At 42.9% G+C, this 17,958-nt stretch overlaps 1 protein-coding gene across 3 annotated transcripts in view; it reads left to right on the plus strand.

Annotated features, from left to right (window-relative positions):
- SENP5 (SUMO specific peptidase 5) overlaps nucleotides 1–17,664 on the plus strand; it is a 273,248-nt gene extending 255,584 nt beyond the window's left edge. For 2 of the 3 annotated variants that reach the window (XM_086944242.1, XM_086944240.1), the window contains exon 10: nucleotides 11,196–11,673. In XM_086944242.1, coding sequence (XP_086800368.1) covers nucleotides 11,196–11,306 — 111 coding nt within the window. In that variant the 3' untranslated portion in view covers nucleotides 11,307–11,673. Of the gene's footprint in view, nucleotides 1–11,195 lie in introns of all 3 variants that reach the window. The other variant, XM_086944241.1, reaches the window with a different exon arrangement.
- Nucleotides 17,665–17,958: the final 294 nt, after the last annotated feature.

The following is a 17,958-nucleotide window of genomic DNA, read 5'->3' on the forward strand; positions in this document are numbered from 1 at the left end:
TGTGTTGAGGCATGACTTGCAGGAGCCATTTTTGCTCTCACTGTTGAAGGTTCCCATTCTAACACAACTGTTTAAATGTTTGATGAACCTTTTTGTACTTGAGGTTACAGCCGTGATCAGTGCCTCATTGCAAGCAGGACACAACAATGCTCAATTTCAATTCCATTATTCAAAAAGCTGTCTCCAGACTCTGAAATTCCAACCAACTTCCAGTTGCTCTTGCACCTCCCTTATCTTTTAACAATGACAGGATCGTTTAATAAAATCTGTCCGTTTATGCATATGGGTTTTGCTCCAGTTGTAACTCAAATGGTGGCTGTTGCAGCCCTTGATGGCACCAGATGACAGAAATTCTGTTGCTCTGTCTGCTGCCTTTGATACAGTACACCATCATGTGCTGCTATTTCGACTCCAGGAGCTTCATGTTCATGGGCCCACATGATGTGAGCCTTCCTTATGGGAAGACTACAGTCGGTATCTTCTAATTTTACATCTAACCTTGTTCAGATCACTTGCAGGCTTCCTCGGCATCAGTCCCTGCTCAAATCATTTGCACAGTTCCTCTGTGGTAGATATAGTTTCAATTATTATTGAATCTGTTTTGGTTGGCCTCCAAACTGAAATGCTTTAGTACACTTTTCATATACTCTGATGATTCTGAGCTATTGCTCAAGATAAGCAAAGATTTAAATCTCACCATTAACTTTACTAATACTCCTAAGCATTTAACGTCTGGGTGCTTGCAAACTTTACTAATTAAGAGAATAACTGGATTCTGATACTACAGATTCTGTAACTACAGATTCCTCCCCTTTTAGAATATCCAAAAGTGTCTGTATCCTGAGGTTTTGCACCGTGAATCTTTCTGGATTCACTATGCTGTGCATTATTCCGCGGTCTAGTGGTTGGGTCCGGAATCGTAGTGTTTTCTTTGTGGTTTTTTTTTTGGTAGCCCAGGTGGGTGTTGACGTCCCACCTTTTGGTGTCCTTCCGTGACGTCGGCATGCTTCCTGCGGAAGCTCCCACCCTTGGGCGCCATCTTCAGATTATTTTTTCCGCCATTGGGTGTGGATCGTTCCCAAGAGGCTCCAGAGTTTTGGACGGGAAAAGACACAAAAAGTCGAATTTTGCAGGAAAACACTGAGAAGACGACGAGGAAGAACATATAGAAGCCGGGATGACGAAAAAGGAGAACTTTGAGAACTTCGACGTCCAACGGAGAGTGCGCATACAGGGGGCCCCCTGAACGCGAGAAATGGACAACGCCCCTTTCAAATTCTGCCGTAAATGCCACCACAGGTACGCGCAGAACGACCAGCACCCGGTTTACAACCTTTGCTTACCGGTCGACCACAAGAGCAAGGACTGCAACGCTTGCTCCGCCATCACGCCGAAGACTCTCCGCGTCCGTGAGCGACAGAGAAGGGCCAACTTCACCATTCAGGGGAAGGGCCAACCACCGTCCCTTCGAGACCTGGGGCTCTCGACCGACGAGGAAGACAACGTCGCCGGGGAAGACGACGGCTACACGGTCGTAGAGACCAATAAGAAAACTTCTAAAGAGGTAGGAGAGTATTTGACCCCAAAAGCCCCGACAGACCAGCGAAGGTCTGATTCAGACTCTCATGAGACTGAGTCAAAGTCCTCGAAGGGAGCACTGGCGCCGAAAACATCAGCCGCAGCTGCATCCAAGGACAGAGAGCCCAGCGGATCCTTTGTGAAGGACTCCCAGACGGCGAAGCCTTGCGAAAAGCCAAGGTCGTCAAAGCACGTTCCCAGAAAGTAACGTCCGACTTCGAAAGAGAAGGCCACAAAGGCCGCCTTAATGTCGACAAAGGAAACTAGGCCCGTTTCGATGTTGGCGTTGAAATACACGGCAAAGAGACCAGCAGAACAGTCGGACGCCGAACAGGGCGCCGAACTGCAAAGAAAGAAAAAGCGGCTCGAGGCCGAAATGGATAGCATCCTACAAAGGAAGAAGGAGTTCGCAAACGACTCAAACAGTTCACGATTCCGTCGAAAGCACCAACGGTTATCGTCGAAGTGGAAGAAGAGGAGGATTTCGAGGCCGAAGAGCCACAGAAAAGCCCTGACACTCTAGAACATCAAGAGGATGAAGACTTCTGCTATGATGTGGAGGGTGACGACGACCAGAGAACGATCCTCGGGTAAGGATACTCTGGGAAGCAGGACCTGGAATGGCAGGACCTCGACTCCGGAAGAGGGCGTAGACACGTAGCCTTCGAGGCCTTCGTCGCCAGACGACGTTGGGGTGTACAATATGGTGATCAAGAACGCGGCAACGGCGTTTAGAGTCAAACTTGACGAAGAGAAGCAAAAGTCTGACTTCCTATTGGAGACCCTACTCCCCACGCAGACCAGGAGCCAGTATCTCCTAATGCTGGAGAGTGTCATGGCTCAGGGGAAGGAGGCTTTCAAGGAGCCGGCGACATGCAGGTCCGTGACGTCGTGGATGGCGAAGTAATACAAGCACTCCACAAAAGACCCCCTGTATATCAGAGGGACAGTCCTGGTGGACTCCATTATCAAGGCGGCCGCAAGGAGGAGGGCAAATGTGCAGACGACTTCAGAGCCACCACCAGACAAGGAAAGCAGGAGGATGGACCTGACTGGGTGGAAGATAGAAAGAAATGCAGGAATGCATTGGCGCATGGCGAACTCAAACGCCCTACTGAATAGGCACCAGTGCCAAATCCTGGACCAAATTGGGGAGCTGACGAAGCACCTCCCAGAAGAGTACAACGCTTGCCTCAAAACAGCCTTGAATGGAGCAGACACCTCCAGCAGGCTGATGATGTTGGTAGTCACTGAAAGAAGGCAATCCTGGCTGAGGATCTCCGGTTTCAAACAAGAGTTTCAGCACAACATCCTTAGCACCCCATTCAATGGGGAGACCCTGTTCGGAGCACCGGTAAATGACAAATTCGCCCAGCTCAAAAAGGAAAACGACACTGCAAGGTCCATGGGGGCCTTAAAATTCAGAGGAACGAAGAGGGGTACCCCGTCACGGAGACCAAAGGGAAGGGGGAGGGGGGGGCCAGGCAGGAACGTCGCTCCAGACCTTCCAGCAGTCCAACCAGGGTGAAAACCAACAGCGGGGACACCAAAAACAAACCTGGCACAACCAGCAGAGGGGCCACTCCTTTCGCGGGAGAGGAAACTGACGTGGCCAGAACAAAAGAGGAGGCCATCAAGCCACCTCTAAGTGACGCCGTCACACAGTATGGGCCCACCCGCACAAAGCCTCACAGGGTGGAACACCGGACCAACACAGGGTTACTCGGCCCAAGTACCCTGGAACATGTAACACTAGTAGGGGGCAGGCTAAGTCACTTCTTCAGAAATTGAAAGAAGATAACATCAGACGAGTGGATACTGAACATCATACAGTTCAGATACTGTATAGAACTAGAAAGGACACCGCCAAACAGAAGACCAAATAAGAGAGCGCAGTCAGGAAAAGAACTGGAACTGCTTCAAAGGGAGGCAGAGGAACTGCTCGAAAAGGAGGCCTTCGAACCAGTACCATACAAAGAAAGGAACAAGGGAGTGTACTCCACCTACTTCCTGGTACCAAAGGTGGACGAAACACTAAGGCCTATCCTGGACCTCAGGTTCCTGAACAAATACATAAAAGCACAAAAGTTCAAAATGACGTCACTACAGGAGGTCATTCCCCAAATAGGGGACTGATTTCATGGCCACCATAGACCTCAAAGACGCCTACCTGCACATCCCGATGAACAGGCGGCACAAACATCTGCTCAGATTTACCATCAACAAACATCACTACCAGTTCACAGCCCTAGCGTTCGGACTAAAATCCGCACCAAGGGTTTTCACCAAGTGCCTCGCAGCAGTGACAGCGCACCTGAGAAGGGAAGGGATCCATATACCCTTACCTGGACGACTGGCTAATAAAGGCAAATTCACACAGGACATGCAAGGAACATGCCCAGCACGTGACAAAGACTTTGATGGACCTGAGTTTCTCCATTCACTGGTGGAAATCCTATATGGAACTAGAGCAAGTAAAAGTCTTCCTAGGGGCTCAGATCAACACCATACAGAGCAAGGTGTTCCCCAGCGACAAGAGGACACAGGCGCTACTGAAGGAGACGCGCCTCTACAAGAATTGGCGAGCTCTGACAGTGAGGACAGCGCGCAAGGTCATGGGCATGATGGCCTCATGCATACATCTAGTACCAAATGTACGCCTCGACATGAGACCATTCCAAGAATGGCTGCAGCTGCAGGAACAATGGTCACAAGCTACAGAGAGTTGGGAAGATCTAGTGGTTGTAACACACGCGGTGCAGGAGGAGATGTTGTGGTGGAACATGGAGAACAAAGGGAAAGCCTCTAACACCACCGACCCCAACGGTGACCATCACCACAGATGCATCCCAGAAGGGATGGGGGGGCGCACATGAGCAAGCTCAGGGTGACTGGTCTTTGGACTCCAGCGGATGCAATCAAACACATCAACTACCTGGAACTGAAGACCGTGTTCCTCCCCCTGAAAGCCTTCTAGACAAAATTGTACAGCAAGAGAGTGTTGATCCAGATGGACAACATGACGACTATGTTCTACATCAACAAGCAGGGAGGAACGCAATCTCCGCCGCTATCTAACCTAGCGCAGGAGATATGGAGATGGACCACCCCACTAAAGATAGACCTGCTAGCCATACACCTACTAGGGAAAGACAATGTGGAGGCAGACTGGCTCAGCAGACAAACATCAGCGTCGCACGAGTGGGAGCTCAATGCACAGGAAACGCTAAGGCTATTCAGAAGGTGGGGAACACAGACTATAGACCTATTTGCAACACACCAGAATGCAAAATGCAAATGCTTCGCCTCCAGGCAGCCAGGGGAAGGTTCCCTGGGGAATGCCCTATGGATAAGCTGGTCGAGGACATTTGCTTACGCTTTTCCCCCGATACCGCTGATACACAGGGTACTCAACAAGTGCAGGACCATCAACATGACCCTGATACTGGTGCACCACAATAGGCCAGGCAGACATGGTACTCACAGATAATGGAAATGGCACAAGGTGCACCCCACAAATTTGGGAGAAGAAAGGACCTACTGTCCATGCAAAACGGAGAGGTACTACACCCAGAACCAGAGAGCCTCAGCCTAGCAGCATGGCTCCTGAAGACAGAGTTTGCGCACCTGACGTTACCTGCGGGTACTGTAAGAGGCAAGGAGGCCTAGCTCACGAAAGTGCTATTTGGCGAAATGGACAAGGTTCACACAATGGTGCAACAAGAAGAAGCTACACAGAAAGATGAAAAGGGAGTCAACAGTGCTAAGGTACCTCACGCACCTGCTGAAGGCAAAGCTAAGCTCATCCTCGCTGAGAGTACACCTGGCAGCAATTGTGGCCTACACAAGAGGAGAGACTGGAAGGAGTTTCTTTATGTCACAGATAGTAAAGAGATTCATGGAAGGGGCAAAAAGGATCGCCGCCACCAGCATGGAACCTTAATCTAGTCCTGACAGAGCTCATGAGGGCGCCTTTTGAACCGATTCATAAGGCTTCCCTGCAAATGCTAACTATGAAAACAGCCTTCTTGGTGGCAATCACCTCCCTGCGAAGGGTGAGCGAACTACAGGCGCTAACGCTACAAGAACCCTACATCCAAATTCACAATGATAGGTTGGTGATGAGAACGGACCCACACTTCATGCCAAAGGTGGTGTCGAGATTTCACATCAACCAAAAAGTTCAAATACCAAGTTTCTTTCAAAAACCAACCACAAGCGCAGAGAGGGCACTCCACACTCTGGACGCTAGAAGGGCAGTAATGCACTACATAGAAAGAACAAAGGAACACAGGAAGACAAAACAGTTCTTTGTGTCCTTCGCAAGCAGTTTCCTGGGTATACCAGTAACAAAGGGGACCATCACACGATGGATCGCACAAACTATTCAATTCTGCCACAAACAAGTCAGACCAAGAGCTTGCAGAGTGCCCACTCAACTAGGGAAAAGGGAGCTACGATAGCCTTTCTGGCTAACACACCCATTCAAGACATTTGCCTGGCGGCAACATGTGCTTCAGTGCACACGTTCACTAAGCACTACTATGTGGATATACAAATGAACAAGGACGCACAAGTAGGACAAAAAGTGCTTCAACATATATTCAACAGCCAACGCTCATCTTCAACCCAGCCGCCACAAAAGTAACAAACCGCTACAAAGTCTATGCACAGCCTAGTGAATCCAGAAAGATTCACGCTGCAAAACGAATAGTTTCTTACCTGTCGGTGTAGTTTTGCAGCTTGAAGATCTTTCTGGATTCACTCGCGAACCCACCCACCTCTGCCAGAAAGATGAGGCTGTAGAATCGGGTGGTAAAAGACAAGGTCAATACTGAAACAGATACCTTGAACGACAAAGCGGATTAAATAACTTACTTGAACATTGCCAAGAATTCGCAAAAACACAAAACGAGAGAAAAAAAAGAATCCGAAGATGGCGCCCAAGGGTGGGAGCTTCCGCAGGAAGCATGCCGACGTCACGGCACCCATACCCACAGACCACGCACGTAACCTAGGCTTCATCCTAGACTCCTCCCTCTCGATGACCAGACAAGTCAACGCCGTCTCATCCTCCTGCTTTAACGTACTTCGTATGCTCAAAAAAATCTTTTGTTGGATCCCCACCGTAACAAGAAAGACTGTCACCCACGCTCTGGTCACTAGCCGTCTGGACTATGGAAACACCCTTTACGCCAGAACCACATCCAAATTACAGAAAAAACTCCAACGCATCAGCCAGACTCGTATTGGACATCCCGCGCCAAGCTCACATTACCGGTCACCTGAAAGACCTCCACTGGCTTCCCTTCAACAAGAGAATAACGTTCCGTCTCCTCACCCACGCACACAAGGCCCTCTACAAACTAGGACCCGAATGCCTCAACACACGACTGTCCTTCTACACACCGACCCGCCAACTAAGATCCTCCAATCAAGCCCTTGCCGCAGTTCTGCGCATCCACAGATCCACCATGGGAGGAAGATCCTTCTCCTGCTTGGCGGCCAAAACCTGGAATTCTCTCCCCACTCACCTCCGCCTTACCCAGAACCACATTTCCTTCAGGGAGGAACTTAAAACCTGGCTATTCGATAAATAATGCACCCCCTCCCCCAAGCGCCTTGAGACCCTCTGGGTGAGTAGTGCGCTATACAAATTCCTGAACTTGAACTATTTAATCCTACAGAAAATCAGAGTTCTGACCATGCCATGACTGTCAAAAGCAGATGCCAGTGACTAACCTGCACAAGGTGTACATTTAGTGTTTGGGTTCAGGGCAGGATTCCGAAACATGCAGTGAATGTGCCCTCATGCACCTGGAGGCAATCTGGGACTGTGAAGCGATGGAAGAAAGACATTACAGACCTAGTACGAATCCGTTTCCAAGTTGAGGCCGTGGACCCTTTCCAAATGATTCTGTTTCAAATTGGCTGGCGTATCAACAAAGTATAGTTGTTTTAAGGAGGATTGCCATACTGTTCGTAGCTTGGTCCCCTGAATAACTCCTTCCCATACAGAGTATAGTGCCTTGAGTTTCCTGTCCTCCGTATCTTGCAGTGTCCAGTAGCAAAGAGCCACCTCCTTTTTCCTGAGGAACCTGTCCTGCAGTTTTGACTCAAATTCCCATGCCCCTCCAATCTTTTATATCAGCTGTGGCCCAGGATAATAGCTGTAGGTACCTAAGTCTGGAGAGAGAATTGCCAGTCTTTGCCGCTAACACTTCCCAGGGCTACATACCCTGTACTGTTAAAATTTCCTCTCAAACCTCTATTCAAGCTCTACTCAATGGGAGACTCCACCCATTCTTAAGACACTCCGGTGTGCCTAGTGAGTCCCAGATTGAGGAGAAGTCCGAAAATTTACCCAGAATCCTTTTAACTCCAACCCAGAGAGCCAATGCTGCCTTCATGATCTTCAACTGAACTTTTTTGAAAAACTTCCAAGAACGATCTTGTATAAGAAACCTTTCATGTTCCAATCTTTCACCATCTCCTCTAACATACCTCCCCATATTGTGGGCCCTGCTTAACCAAGGAGCACCCTGCAATTTTTAAACTGAAAGGCCATACAATATAATTTAAGATCTGGAAAAGCCAGTACACATTTTTCGAGCCGACTCTTTAATTTATTCCAGCCCATCTGAGCTCCCCTTGATGCCAAAATAAAACTATTTTCCCCTGGATCTCATCAATTAAATTTCCTGGAAATGCCTAGGGAATACAGTTGAAAAGGTAAATCAATGTAGGGATTGCCATCATTTTAATAAAATGTACTCTCCAGGGTCAAAGGCAGATTCTTCCATCGAGCAAGTAGTACATCAACTCCCATCGCTACCCTCTCCACGTTATACTTTGGTATTAACTCTATTGACTTTAAGATAGTAATTTCAAGGTACCCTAATGTCATCCTGTACACCCCCCCCCCCCACCTTGTTATGTTCCAACACATTACCCCGTACTTCAGATCATTTACTAAATATCCGGATAATTCTCCAAATTCTCCCACCAAGGCTCCTTCCTTGGTATAGATTGGCCTGGGTCTCTGGTGAATATTATGAGATCTTCAGCACACAGTGCAATTTTATTTTTGTAACCACCTGAACTAAAGGGAACACCCTGCCCCTCCCTCCGCAAAAGCTGAGCAAGTGGCTCAACGTAAATATTGACAAGTAATGGCGAGAGGGGTAAACCCTGCTGAGTGCTCTAGTTACTGGAAAACTGGCTGTACGAAATCCGTTTAGCAGGATCCTAACTGTAGAATGCTCGTATTGCCCTTTTAATGTTCCAATAAAAAAGGACTAAATCCAGTAGTCTTCAGTACTGCCCACAAAAAATCTCAGCAGACTATCAAAAACCTTGGATGTGTCTAGTGTGACCATGGCAAAGGGGATCGACTGGATCGTAGCAAGATCTATACTACTGATTAACTGCTGGGTAAGCTAATTTGTGCCTCCAGGGGCGAAATCCCCGCTAAGGTGCCAATTTGACCAATTCCCTGCCAAAATGCTCGCAGATACCTTATAATCCAGCTGGGTCCAAACTGAGGTGGCATGGTGTGCAAAATTATGATGGACTGAGATGCAGCCCAGGGTAATTACCAGTGGCTGAACTTAATTCAAACTTTCCATCCATCACTTTTTTTTACAGTTTAGTGTGCTGGTTCCACCCCAGCACACCCTGTTCCCACACAACCTGTTTGAGACGATAGACTGCCACTATCTTGGAGCTGCCCTCAAAGCCTCCAGTAGCTTTTTGGCTCAGATTCTGACTAGAATTAGCTGCCGCTTACAGATGGTAATGGAGTGCATGGGGATGATTTTACCCTCATGTTCTGACTGCTTATACATGGATTTCCAGGAAGCCACTGGTCTTGGTTTTTCTCTTGGACGGCCAACAGTAGAGAGCATTTTTAAGGCCTTGAGGCCAAGAGACAAATATGTAATCCCTGGCGTCCTGGATACTATTGATTGTCTAGGACAAGCAGTGTACATTGTGGTGCTCCATCTTGATGCATGGATCCAATCCATATAGTTTCTCAGGAGATGTTGCAGGCATCTTCTATGGATATGCCTTTTGATGGCTCCTGCCAATTTGGCTAAAAGTGAACTCTCCTTTAAATTATTTTTTAAGGAGAGTTAGGCCATGTTATGTTATTTAGGCCTCTTTACCCCAGACACATTTCCCTCACTAGTTAAATCTTTAAGGGGCTGCTCAAGAGTATTGGCTTACAGGGCACATTCTGCTCTCCTAGCCCCACAGCAGTCACCCTTGTACTTTTGTGGCAGGAGACATGGTTCAGAAAGTCATTTTGTATGTCCACCGACTGGCAACCATCTTCCTATGGAGAAAGCTTACAGATGCTTTCCAGAAATAGCGTAGCTTTCATCACTGAGGTCTTTTGGGTGACTTGACTAGCAGGTGTCTGAGGCCAAAAGATCATGGTTGCATCCCCGACAAACTGTCTACTCACAAAGTGGTTTTGGAGTAGATTAAGTAGTACTCTTAAATGCACTCTGACATGCCTTAGTGAATTGGTCTCAACCTCTAAAATGGGAATATTCATGGTAGGTTTATGTACAGTTCTCAAAAATAGATAGGACTGCAGTTTTTGCAATTTTCCAATTAGGAATGATTCAGGCCTTATTCATTGAGGCATTAAAGACTGCTTAGTAGTACTATTTTCCATACTTAAATGATCTTGGGAATCGGGCTCCTTACATTCTGGGTGGACAGAGCCACACTTGAAGTCCTGTGGCAGTGCTGAAGAGCTGTTATGCTCGGAGAAATGATTTCCACATCTAATCTGGTGCCACAAATAGTTGCAAGATGAAGAATCTGCAGAAGATATTGGATCACGAGAAATATGGTTAGCAAAGATTAACTAACTCCTTATTCAGGAGCAGTGTAATTTAGTATGGTTTGGTAGGTATTAGTGGTATTTAGACAGCAGCTCCTCCTCCTGAAGTCTTCTTGGTGATGTGATAATTTATGAGGATATTGTAACCAACAAATTTATCTTTATGCAAGATTTGTCTGAATCGTCGCTTAGCCAAGTTTCCATAATGAAAGTGAATGAAAATTAAGGTTTGATAGTATCTCATAAGTGGACTTTTTGCTCTAAGATATTGCATCACCAGGATGCCAGAGAGTCTGAGTTCTTTTGAGGGGCATTTTTGTTTGTAGAGAGAAAGTGACTTTGTTGCCCATCAGATCCAGATGTGGCATTACATGATTGAAAGGAAGATATGAGAGTGAAACTGCAAAGTGGTTTGGGGCAATAACAGTTTGACTGAAAGAGGGGCTAGGAGGAGGGCATGCACTAATGAACATTTTTTGTGTTCTTTATTCCTATGCCAATGTGTTTGAAAAACTGAAGACAGACTACTCAGGTTTACAGTATTTTTGCATTTTTCTTCCTTGGTCATCTGTTTAATGTAATAACTCCATATTGCCTTGTGGCCCATTTGCAGCACAAATGTTTTTGTCTCTTAGCATAATTAGCGATTGCCACACCAGTGATGTTTTAAATATGAAATGTCCATGATTGCTCTTGTTTACTAATTTTGTTACTAATTGATGTTATGTTTTTTTTTTTATTTACTTTTTAACTTCTGTAGTACTGCAAGTGCCTTGCCCTGGGACAGCCTTTCCAGTTCTCGCAAGAAGATATGCCTAGAGTTCGGAAAAGAATTTACAAAGAACTCTGTGAATGCCGACTGATGGACTAGACATTCAAGCTGCTGTTTCAGTGCAGATTTCAAGATAGTTGTGTTGGACTTGAATTACTGAACACTTCCACAGTTTCAACTTTGTCACATTAGTGGGTGCGACCACTATTGTTACCTCAGCTTTTTTCTTCTCTTTATTTTGGACAAGTTTGCTTTGGCTGGTAGACCCTAAATGAACTACCATGAGAAAATATTTCTGATGTCCATTTTGAAGCTTTTCTTTGTGTTCTTGTATTTAATATTTATTCTGTAAGCATGCTCCTAGGCAAAGAAAAGCATGCAATAAAATATAAACTGTAGACTTGGTGCACCTTGACTTGTAGATAGAATTACAGAATACAGATTTAAATTTTTAAAGAAATCTAAAGATGCCTGATCATTCTTTTGGTTTGTCTAATGTAGGCCTTAATAATGCAACATGTAAAAGTGTTGTGTGGTTGGAAACTCTTGCTATGTTCTGATGTCTAAATATGATTTGTCATTTTAAGAGATGGATTCTCGTTCTTTCAATTTTCCGGTCTTCACCCATTTTTCAGCACATGGACTCTAATCCCATTTCATTAAGAGATGGAGCCACAGCACACAAGACGTGCTTAAGAAAAATGAATGAGTTGGTAGTACTGTGTCATACTGAGCACAGTAGTGGAGAAGGGTTTAGGATCTTCATTTTATGATGACTTTCCTTCCTCACTTTGTACGGAGTCTCGCTATTTTCAAGCTAGCTGGAAAAACACTTTGACAACCCTATAGTACTTGTGTGCTGCTTCAACCCATTCCAAATTGGTGTTGTCTACTTTGAGTTACTATAGTAGCTTTTCATCTATGTATAAATTGGGAACATTTACAGAAACATCTAATTTCCTCTTAGGTTTTGATATCTGGCTGTGTGTGTACAGTCACATTTCTGAATGTAACTGGATTTTTACTAGCGAGTGACGTGAAAGCTGAGCCAAAATACTATTATATTTTTGAACAGGTCTTTTGTAAAGTTGTTAAAACATCAATTTCAGGAATAACTGAATTCTTCGTACAGTCAATGTTAGTGCTACAAGTATTAATAGCGGGGTCATTAATTTCAAAGAACAATGTCAAACAGGATTTCAATAAGTTCCTTATGTGTGAGCTCGGAGAGTAGCATTGTTCAAATAACTGCTGGAATAACGACTTTCAGTGGCTATTCATTCATGTCAAACCCAATTGTAAGATGGGCAGATTTGCAATTTACGTACCAGGTGTTAGTATAATTGTACATATCTTAAAGAGGAAACACAACAGTGTAACATGCGGTCCCATTTTTCAGAAACACCTAACATTTGATGAACACATTTTGACTGCTTTTTCCTAACATCCATGCATAGAGGTTTTCATGTTGAATACTTGTGATGTTTCAAGCTGGTATGAAAACATTATCATTCTTCCTAGCACTTCAACTCTGATGGAAAAATCTATATGACCTACAGAAAAGGATACATAGACATTTGTGTGTTCCTAATTGACTACAGTTTACCCCCCATAGATCGATATTAAGAACATCTTGATATACCTGAAATTCAAAGGGTTGCTTGACAGTTCACCTGTAAATGTTGGTACATTCAAATATCACAATCTTATTTATTTTTTTAAACAACTTAATGGTGGGGAGCAGAAAATTTTACATTCTAATATGCGGAAAATACCCTACCAGGATGTTTATGTATTGAAGTGGCTATAAAGGGCATTTTCCAGTATATGCCCCTCACTCAGCAGTATATATTCTTGCTCACAATCTAAACAGCAGAAGCTGTTAAAGACCTATATCTACCATTATTATCTGACGAATCTCAACATCTTTCAAGAATAGCTGGAATATTTTGACGTTGACGTAAGTGAGCATGAAAACGTAGAAAGCCTGGTGTCTCTCCTTGGCTGCCAGATTTGTGCTGTTGCTAAATGTTAGTTCCTTATTGATTTGTTAATCTGTTCCTATACACAGCTGACATTACACTCTCAGCCTTGCTTTCCATTGTTCAACTTGAAATATATTTCATTGTGAAAAGTAAGATCGCCCAAACCATTGTAAATAAACAAAGGATCATTAGTATATAATTAGAAAAATATCAATTATGCTATCCTTGTTGGCGTTATCTGTAAAGCAATAGGTCTGGCAAACAAAACAGGTGATAAGCAATAGGACTGGTACATGTCCCATCTTTGTGTGTACATTGACATTCTTCTGCTTTACTCTGTTTTATTAAGCTTTAAATGTAAAATGATGGAGCCGTATAGTCCTAAAACTGAATTGTTTATCGTTGGGTTGTCCAGTGCTTGTCCATGATAACTGGAATCCCTTCCTGTGTTCAGATTACCCACATAAACTAATTCCTCAGTCAGTTAATTCAAATGGGATTAATTTCCTTAGTTGGTGACTATTTTGAAAATCTTTGTTGCTTCAGCCTGTGTATACAAATGTTGGAAATCTGAGTTCCATAGGTTAAACTAATCAGTAAGTACAAGATATTTCCAATGTGCTTACTGCACTATCTATGCTAGATCCCATCATCTCCCAGGTTTTGTGTTTTCTATCCCCAATCACAGTTTTTTGTTTTTCGCTAAACTTTTTTTCTACAACAATGCCCACATTCATCACCAATTTTGTGACATTTCACCCAATATTTTTTCTTCTTTCCTTTCTATTTTCAAGAATTGAAAATTCGAACTTTTATTTTGCATGAAGCTTACTGCCCAAGTGCGCATTGTCCTGATTTGGTTAATAGCACCTGCTTTTGTAGGCCATAAATTAAATATTCTTTGATTCCAGTAAGTGGATGTTGAGGCAAGCCAGTCAAGCTGTTCCACTAAACAGGGAAAAAGACATTTATATTTCTGTGTTAAGTATGTAGGGTTCAGAAGAATTTCTATTGCTCTATTAGATACCGACTACCCCAATGTATGTAGCACTTTCTTAATGTCTATCACACCTATAGGTGTGCTATTGTGATCTTTGGGTGTAAGATTATTTTTTATGTAATTCTTTCCCAGTTTGTGGATTTTCTCTCATCTGACCATTAAACTAGTAGAGGACTACTGCTCAAAGTTGTAGAACAGTCATTATGCAAAATGGCAACTATTCTGTGCAAAATCTAGTGCCTTTTTCTGCTGTCTTGGTGATTGGAACCATGACCCACTCGCTAAACGTGATGTATCTTTATTTGGAGTGATTTAAGCTCTTGCACAGCTCAGTATGGTAAGATCTATAGTTGTAAGGCTGGTATTTCCCACTGTGCCGAACACTTGCAAGGCCAGTCCCAGTTAGCAGTGAGAACTGCTTATTAGTGGTTTAGAGCCGTCATACTGGAACAATACTTACTACATTACTTTCTGGGAAATCAACCCCCTTCAGACTATTTTGTGTGTAAAAGACGAACACCTTGGTAGTTCACATATTTAATATTCATTTTTGACTCTCAGTGGGGTGCATGGTATGTTTCAATAGAATGGCCACTTTTACATTTCAGAGACCAATTTCTCCCTCTATAGAAATCTTCTGAGATCATACATCCTGGATCAATTAAGTCTTGTCAAATGGATTGTATAAGGCATTTTTTGTACTTGTTACAATGTTTTTTTAGGCTTGACCAACCTAAACGTAACTACATTTCTGTGACAGTTTGAGGCATTTAACTTTTTTTTAGAACAGCAAAACCGTTTTTAATAGAAACTAGCATTTCTAATCTCTTCCCTTGTAAACCCGCTTTAGAATATGGTCTTTCAGTCATTTCCTTCATGATCAATGTCAGCATGTTACCTATATCTGAGATCATTCACCCTTTTTAAAGGAATACTGAATACTTAAGCTTTAGAAAATGGCATCTGAGATGTAACTCTGGACCGAATATCTTCTTGTGGTCCGTATTTGTAACAAATGCCTTTCGTACAGCCTGTGATATTGAGGTGTTTTCTTGGGCCGGTGGGGGAGGGAGAAATCTCTAGAACTTTGGCTGCACATTGTCAATATGATCCTGGCTTTGTCAGCATAAGGTTGGCTGAGGACATCCTGAAACTCGGTGCCTTTTGTACCCACAAGGTTACTCTGGTCCGATTTTAGACTGCACTAATCAAACTCCAGGTAGTGGTATATTGATGCATCTGCACTTTAAGGTTTGCAATTGTTCATATTAAAAAAACACTTATTTTTTATTGTTTTATAAAGTAACCGTTTTTATCATTATTCTTGAGTATGACAGCTGCACTGAAGATCTGTTATCCTTTAACTGTAATTCCCAATTCTGAATTTAATTACATCCACATTTTTGTGCTAGGCACCCTTTATGTCTCAATACCTTTTTTTCTTTTTATAGCAACTCAAACCATGATTAATGATGTTGGAATAAAAAAAATTAGTTTTCTGCTCGAAAAGCAGCAAAGAGGTTAACTTCTGTTTCTTACCCTTTGTATGGATACACCTCCAAATACTTTCTCTGAAGGTGGTTTGTCTCAGCTAAAGAAAAACATCACTGTCCAGTCCATGCTCTCGAATCCTCTTATACTGAGGCGTTAGCCTTCAGATTGCTTCATTGTTCCAGAGTGTGGTACTAGAGGAGTATGTAAAATATAGATTCTCAATTAGGCTATGGATGAGTCAGTTAACTTAGTATTTTAGCCATCATAGCTAGAGATAATATAAATGAAATGAGCTAAATCCGTAGTATGAATCTGACATCCCTAAACTTCACTTTTGCGGCATAGTCTCCTTGAAATATGTGTTTGTGTATAAATATCTATGTATGTATGTGTATATATGTGCCAAAACAACATTAGCTCCTTCTGGGATCAAGGACCCAAGAGGAAGCCACCTTCGAATCTCACAAAAAGCTAACAAGGTAGTAACGCATACTTGGGAAATGATCATTGCTGCTGTATGTGGTTTTCAATGCAGAATCATGATATTCTGCATTTAAAACTACTTTCTGCACCGATTGTTACCCAAGTGTGCATTACTTCCACTTGTCTTTTTGTGATATATATATAAACACACACGTGCATGCATAAATAGAATATATTAAATGTAGTGATAACTCTACCTGATCTCTAGCAAATAAATTACAAATCGTTCTCAGTCTTCAGCAGTTAAACTCTGCTGCAAATTTTGAGTTCATGGCCTCCAGAGTGCTCTATGCACCATGTACATAATCATGGCTTACAAATCTTTCAAGCAACCATTATCAGTTGACAAGGATTTGAGTGACTATTGTAAGTAACAAGGCATGCACTTATGTCTTTTTTTTCCCCTTCCATTTGCTTGGTCTGCAGGTTAGTTTTTGCAGCACTGTGAATTATCAATGTTGTGTAATCCACATTGCTCATAATCTGGTTTCCAGTATCTTTGGATTGTATTCCTCAACCAGGTTGAAACATTTTGGCTGAGCTTTCACACATCTTGCAAATATGTTGAACTTTTAACAGGTAAAAGGCTGGGCATCTAGTCACGTGCACTGCTATTCTATAAATTTGGGATGCAGTTGTACTGCTTCGATGTACAGCACATGCTATTAGATTGAAAAGAGCATCCACAGTTTTCTTAAAGCACAGTGTATACATGTTAGGATATTAGCCACTCGTACCCTCGACTTGTATTCTGCATCAAAGGCCAGAAGAGTTGGTTAAAGCACTAACTTTGACTTGTCTAAAATGCTAGGACTGGCGTCTATGTACTTTTTGGTAGGTGTATCACTGAGCTTGAAATATGATCTAGATCCATGCATTACAGATCCTTATTTTGAGATGCAGTTAAATTTTTATGACGTATACACCCCTTTAATGTAAAGCCTGTATTCAGTATGCATCTCGGGGTTTTTGCCATTTACCATGGTCTATTAAGTTCATGAATTTTACTGGAAATGTGTTTATTGAAAATTGCTGTTGAGTAAAACTACTTAGACTTTTGTAATTGATTATCTAAAAGTGATCAGTCACTGCTTGCCATGCAGTGGAGAACTGATTCTCTTAAGTCTTCGTTTTTTTACTGCCATCACTATATTCTTTTGATTAAAATGTAGGTAATCTTGTCAGGGAGAATGAAATAGCGAACATTAATTTATTTAATTTTAAAGGGTTACTTTGTGATACTAAGAATCACATCTGGGTCCCATTTTCACACTGCTGTTTGTACACATAAAACTCATCCTCCTCAAGATATTGATGTGTGAGATGAAATGATTCGGCCAGTACCACAATTTTGCAAGAGGGAAAGAATATGCGAGTGTTTTATGAAACCATGTAATAACTGCTGAACTTGATTTGCCTATGCCAATCAAGTGTTTGGCAACCATTCCATGTTTGTTGCATTAAGTTTTTCATTTAACACGTTTATTTGTTCAAATCAACTACCACTTGTTTTCCTATTTCCTAAATGTGTCTCCGTTCATTGTCTCTGTAGTCCATTAGTATGATCTGTTAGGTCAAACATACTTTCCAGCCAAATGTTTTGCTCTGTTAACTGCATTGTTTACCTACGTACATTTTGTGGTTTAAGCAATATTATTGTTTTGTTTCTGAAGACGTGGCTGTTGAAATGTAGGAGACTTGAATTTTGTCTTGAAAGGATTATTTTTTTTAATTATTTTATTACCTTTTTAATTATAAATGCTACACTGTGTGCTAAATGTAAGAGGTG

Source organism: Lissotriton vulgaris, chromosome 11, assembly GCF_964263255.1.
Source record: "Lissotriton vulgaris chromosome 11, aLisVul1.2, whole genome shotgun sequence".
NCBI classification, from domain to species: Eukaryota; Metazoa; Chordata; class Amphibia; order Caudata; family Salamandridae; genus Lissotriton; species Lissotriton vulgaris.